The sequence below is a fragment of the Gymnogyps californianus genome, chromosome 2 (genome assembly GCF_018139145.2).
Source record: "Gymnogyps californianus isolate 813 chromosome 2, ASM1813914v2, whole genome shotgun sequence".
In the NCBI taxonomy this organism is placed as follows: Eukaryota; Metazoa; Chordata; class Aves; order Accipitriformes; family Cathartidae; genus Gymnogyps; species Gymnogyps californianus.
Window position 1 is genome coordinate 128,650,571 of NC_059472.1, and position 6,653 is coordinate 128,657,223.

Here is a 6,653-nt window from a genome sequence, read left to right on the forward strand (position 1 = left end):
CCTCAACAGTGACACAGCGTGTGGAGAGGAACCCACTAGGCAAGTGAAACATCAGAAGCAGAATGCATCACAGTCTCTTTTCTCTGTGTAACAGATACATACGTGTAGGCACAAATGATCTTAAGCCGTCTGATTCAGTCATGCCATTTTTTTAATCGTAGGTCTTTTTGGTCAAACTAGTCTTTGAATTAAAAATAAATAATAAAAACATTTCTGCTCAGGAAAGCAACTGTCCATGTGAGATTGTCTCTAATGGTCTTTAACATCTGCATCTCTTACTTGTAGTTTCACTGGAGGTTCTCCAAAGAAGACATGCACAACAAACATACAAAGAAATCCACGAAGGCTAAATTAAGTACTAGGGAGAAGCAAATGGCAGAGGAGAAGCAGGAATTTGAAGTCACAGAAAACACAAGAAACTTGGAAGCACAGATCTCAACAGCAGCCAAGCCTGATCCAGAACAGCAGCTGGATGATGTCATAGACTTGGGAGATGAGGTAGCAGGGACCAACGACAGAGGTACCCATCACGACGGGGCATCAGAAGAAACATGTCCTGCCAGTTACGATACTGATGACAATGACGCGCAGGTCTGCCTCAGCCAGAGTACGTCTGGCTGCTGTGCGGATCAGGTAACAGAGGGGGGAGGCTGTGCTCCAGTCTCGGACGGCTGCACTGGCAGCGATGGGGCAGGGCTGGCCGTGGACTGCTCCTGTGAATAACACCTACATTTCAAGAATCCTGTGAGTTGCTGATACTTTGCCAAGACAAAAGAACAGATTTTGCTAATCACCATTGCTAACTCCATTGCTCAATTCAGCATTTCTTTGGCATTGTACTTACTTAGCTCCTTAGCACACCGATATCTTGGTATTTTAAGTAACTACAGGGCCCGGGCTTTTTAACCCACAGAAATGAATTGCAAAATTCTGTCCACTTTACAGAGTGGGAAATGCCCTACGCTATCTCCTAGAGCTACATTTTAAATTAAAAAGTGGGGACAGAAAACATACTCGGGTTTTTCTGTGACCGACCTTAGCAAACTAGGTTTGTATCTAGGTCAGTGCAAACGTTCCACTTGGTCAGATTTTACTCTATAGTACTTTCTTGTCCACGTATCTTTGCTGGAGAAGTTATTGTGCCATATGTTATTTTGTCATTAAGCTTGTAGTGTCATGAAAATGGTATTTGGGCTTAAACAGGCTGAAATTGGAAAGCTTAGATAAGATGGCTGTTATCTGTATTTATCTCAAATTGCATACTTACTGATGATACTCTCTTCTGAATTTTATTAACTCTTGCAGATCTTTAAGCAATAAGCAAATCGTGTGCCTATTTTAGGCACGCTGGGTAAACAAACCCTGTGGTAAGTTTGTGTGAGGCAGATGATTCCAATATAAAATGCCATTTCCTAGTCACTCGCGTTTATGTTCTCTTTGCCAGTCAACAGTTTCTCAGTAGTTGTGGGGGTTTCAGAAGATAGAAAAACAGGGGGGAAAAAAGCAGGTAAAATGTACATCTTTCAGTGGCTGTCTTCACTAAAATTGGAATTAGACGTTACCTCCTGACCCTTCCAGGTGATTTTGCATCACTTCCTCACTGTTATAAAATATGTTGTGGCCAACAAATGTCACTAAATGACCTTACAAAATGCAAATACCTTAATAGAGGGTTTTTTTTTATACAAGTAACCATATTTTGGGACTGATACCTAATGGAATTCTGTAAAATTACCAACATTTTTATGTTTGGAGCTACATTAAAATATTTACAAGTGAATGTACATGTGTAACATAGTTTCTGTGCCAATGTTCTGCAAGTACTTCAGTGTTCTTAAAAATGTAGGAAGTAGTTGTTTCTCTCTTCTTAACCGCCTTCATCCCTATTTAGAAGTGGTCAAGGAATCTGGGAACAAGGTGAGAAATACATTCTAAATTCCCCTGCTTTTTGTTTTTCTAAAGCAGGAGCTCCAAAAGTGATTTGCTGTTTTTTCCCTGGACTGATTTGTGCCTGATAATTTTCCTTAGTCTTCAAATCCAAATGCTGTACAAAGAACTATTTTCTGTATCAAATGTGCACCTAGAATGGTTCAAAAGCATCTTCCATGCCTAAAAATTACGCAGTTGGCAGAACATTGCAGAGAAGGGAAAAATCATACCACTTTGAATATTCATCTAATTGGGACAACGGCACTCAAGTTTAAACCATTCGATTTCACACACAAAGCACGGTGGTATTTTTTGCATTGATTAAAGAGTTTTTTATTTTGAATTCAGTGGTTTAACCACAGGATTATAAGTAACTTCAATTTCTGGTGGTATTTTTCAATTATTTCATTCTGTTTCTTGAAATTAGACTGAAGTTGCAATAGCCTCAAAAAATAGGTTGTTTCAGTTGTTCTACTTAAATACAAGGTCTCTGCTCTGGACAGTTTTAAGTACCTGTTTGCAAATTTTATTAGCGTAAGATCCTTCTACTGATGGTTTCTATTTCAAGGACCAGCTTTGTATTAATCTTGTTTAAAAATATACTGTATTTAATGAACATTTTACTAGTAGAAAGTGTTGCAGTAGAAAGAACTCTCCAAATACTTCTGAATAGAAAGTGTTTATTGGATTGCAATTTGACCTTGTTTAACTGGATCCCAACTGCATACAAAACTAAAGAAAAATAAAGGTCATGAGGAAATTTCTTATTTGTGGTACTTGCACAACTGCCGATAATTTGTCCCCAAAAGGAGGAACTCGGGGTCTCTAAGTGATGATGAAGGGAAGCTCCTTACTACTGAATTAGCAGTAGTTACTAGTTCTAGAGAACTGGCTACTTGGTTTTCCGTCACCAGTCTGACAGAGCACGTAAGGGTCTATGAGGAAGCTGCACTTGTTTAAGGGAAAGCTTGATTTAAAACTTTGTTCCTGTAAATGCCGGAGCGGCTTAGGGTGGGGAAGATTCGAAGAGAACTTTCCTGTTTTTTTAGTTTTAAAAGGGCAAACGGTTTTGGTTTTATAGTCACATAATCAATTCCAACTTGTGACTTTGAATTACTCTGCGCTAGTTCAGCTGTCTGGAGTTGTGCGGGTGCTTTCACCGTGCCCCTGTCTCAAGTAAACAGAGCTTAAATCACCTCATAGACGGATGATACGGATGGGATGAGGGCTGGGGAAGGCAGGCTTGGGGTACAGCAGCAAGGCTCCGCGGCTGTTACGTGCATTTTATCTCAGCTGCCTTTGCCATTTTGGGCTTGAAAAAACAAGACCACCAGAGTGGCCAAGGAAGTGAAAGCAAGCAGTCATCACCTTATTTGACACCTGAATGGAGAAGAGAAAGGGCTAGGCCAGAGCTTAACTCCTGTATCTGAAAACCTGACCAATGCGGGGAAATACGCCAACGGTGGAGAGACCGTGCGTGGGAGAAGCTGCAGTGGGAGTTTGGCTGCAGAGGTACAGCCTCGATCTTCAACTCGTGGGAGGGCAGGACTCCATACTGACTTCTCACCCAGGGAAGCCACAGTTACGCTGAGCCACCAGCTCCGCAGCAGGGTTTGTCACCCCCAGCAGAAGGTGGAGAGAGAGGCCAGGCCCTTTCCTTTCCCACAGAGAGCCACCGTTTTAAGCCCAATCTATTTTTTTCCCCCAAACTAGGCAGAATCTCCCGGTAAGGATGCAAACTAATCTTACCGTGCCTCTCTTGTAAGGGAAGGAGACACCAGTTGAGTATTGCCGGCATGCCTAGGGAAGGAGCTGATGGGCTGTGCTACCACGTGTTACCGATGCGGGCTGGTGACAATGAAGCACGACGGCACACGCAAGTGGCACTTTGGCGTATTTTAACATGAACATGTCCTTGTTACACCAACAATACTCGTGTGTGTAGACCAGTCCCAAGAGTCTCCTCTCTTTGAGGGAGGAGCACACGGGCTACTCTGTCGGGAGAAGGAGTTACGCGTGCTGGTGTTTAGAGCAAGTGGTCATCTGAACAGGACAACAATTGTTAAATGGGATGAGGTCAACGGAGAAAATCCAGCTCAGACAAGTGAAGAAATGTCAACGGCTGAATGAAGATGGCAAAGAGGAGTGGCTGAATTAAATGAAGGATGGAAAAGGGGTTTTATATTGAAACAAACAGCGGGGGGCAGGGGTAGAGGGGTAGAACTAAGATGGGTAGGAAGTCCAAAATGTTGAAGCATCATAATGAAAATAGTTTACATAGAGTTTAGGAGAGGTTAAATGCACAAACGATTTGACTGGCACTTCATCTTCCATAATTTCTTTGATTATTGGATCTGTGCACTTGAAAACAGTATAATGGAAATAGCTCAAAGTAGCTTTAACATATGCATGGAAATGAAGCTAAGTACAAAACAATATGCTTTTTTTTCCCCCCCTAATTTGGCTTCTCTATCAGCCTCAGTTTCTGAGGTGAGCAGAGGAAGGGCTCTGCATTTGGATACCCTGCTTTTTCTTTGTAGTTGCCGTGGCTCTGTGCATTTGCCTCAGGGAGCCAATTATAGGGCAGAAATAAAGCACGATCAGCTTTTCATGCAGGAATTTCATCCTCCCGGAACTGAAGAGTGTAAGAAGAGCAGATACTAATTTCTTGCTGATAAATGCTTCTCAGAAGTATGAGGAATGCTGGCTAACAACACCAACGCACCTATGCATTAAGCGTTGTAGATGCAATTCGTATGTCTCCAAGGCTGTTAGTGGAGATGCGCGTCTGGCTTTAAAAGGCGATCCTTGCCAAAGCCTCCATCAGCAGAAAGGTGCCTGTGGTGCTGAATGTGCCAGCTGACTCTAATCAGTACCTTACCTATATGCTGAAGGGCGAAAAAAGGCTTTTCAATTTAAGTGCTTTCTGTTATTCACTCTAAAAGCACCCTACTAACTCCAATGATGTAATGATAACTGAATAGCCACTCTTTTTCCAGTTAATTAATGCAAATCCTATAGGAATACTTCATATTCATTGTACCAGATGAGCACACAGCGAACTGGTAAAATAAATGTCACAGGAAGAAGTAAAAGATTCAGTCTAATAAGGCTGTAACACCAGGTAACTCACAAACCATCTCACTAAGTTTAAATATAAATGTATAGATGGACACGTATCTCACTCCTCATATTTTGTTGCCAAAAAAAAAAAAAATCAGTCTACTTCGTCAGTCGCTCTTTAGCTGATGACACAAATGTAAGAGGAATAAACATTTTCTAAGATTACATGTTATGAGTCGACAACGTGATGAGAATATTTCTCCAACTCAGTAGCTGCTGAAGAACAGCAGGGGTTGCCCTCTGTTCCCGCCACTGTAGGCTAGTACCACATTTATTTAATTATTTGCAGAGCACATGTTTATATAGGTTAATTTTCCAGGGGTTTTGTCTCTCCAATTATGGATCCAATAATTGAGATCCAATACTAGACTTTAAGGTGAAACTGATGTTTTGCTACAAGACCACTAAACTCTAGAAAGAAGGGACTTCCAAAAGATCCTTCAGCATCAACAGGAAACAGCTACGGAGGAAGGGAATGTTAACGGCTTCCCCGGCTTCTTGGCTCAGAAACGGCATTTATTACCCTCAGGTGTGTTCTGGAATGAAGGCGTTCTGCGCCCTTTGGCAGGGTAACTAACTGTTCAAGGTAAGAACGAACTTCTTGTTAACAGTAACTGAGGTGACCAGCTTTTGGGGGTGGGGAGGCACAAAGCTTTTCTTCTCCTCCATCTTTTGGTGCAGAGCACGCGTGCGCGTGTGGGTGCGTGCGTGTGTGTGTGTTTACTACTACTCTTCAAGCGGGTGAGCCCATACAATTAGAGAGATGTGTCCTTGCCCCATAGCGCTCAATCTGAGTGTAACAGGGGATGACAGAAAGAGGTTAGGGAGAAAGGAGGATGATTACAGAAGCAAAGGGGTTTGAAATGCCTTTTGTTAAATGGATGTTTTGGTGCAAGTCTGAGGAGTGGTTTGTGAAAGAAATGTCATTTGGGCTGAAGAAAGCCTGTGCATTAAGGGGAAAAAAAAGGGTAAACCAGTTTATAATCCACTTAATGATTTAAAAGTCATAAGAAAAACATTTAAAGGCTTCTCACAATCTTTTTATCATTACACTGTTAAAACATGCAGGAGCCTAGTGCGTGGTTTTTATTTTAGGGCACCAGTACTTCCCAATAGCAATGTATTGCACGTTTCTAGGAAAAAAACCACCCTGCTTCCTTCAAGCATCAAGCTCCGACATGTCAACTGCGATCTTTGTGAACACAAAACCCCCTTGGTTTTATTTTTTGTGACAAGCACGCTGTCCCATTTACATTCTAGAGTGAGCAAACAAGGAACCATTCCTTGAAATAGGGGTACTCGGAAAGAATCTTCCTCTCGTTTGCGCAGGAGGGAATTTGACGAGACATCCCCTCCGGCTCTGCAGCGACTGCTGAGGAGGCAAGTAATTTCAGCTTGCGTGTAGTGCCGCATGGCGCAGAAGCACAAACCGAAGTGGATGAGGCTGCAGGCACCAGAAGATGAAAGCTTACGGGCAAACCCTGATCACGGTACTGTCCCCAAAAGGCAACTCCGTAAGGTCCATCATTCAGAGTCACCTCTTCCTGACTGAAAATACAGCCTGTTTCCTTAAGTCCTGTTTGTTCTGAGCTGCAGTAAGT

The 6,653-nt window shown here is 42.4% G+C and overlaps 1 protein-coding gene across 1 annotated transcript in view; it reads left to right on the top strand.

The window, feature by feature from the left end:
• The window catches only part of RFTN1 (raftlin, lipid raft linker 1), a 98,909-nt gene extending 96,230 nt beyond the window's left edge, over positions 1-2,679 (top strand). Inside the window, exon 10 of the mRNA XM_050891298.1 lies at positions 286-2,679. Coding sequence (XP_050747255.1) covers positions 286-723 — 438 coding nt within the window. The 3' untranslated portion in view covers positions 724-2,679. The remainder of the gene's footprint in view (positions 1-285) is intronic.
• Positions 2,680-6,653: the final 3,974 nt, after the last annotated feature.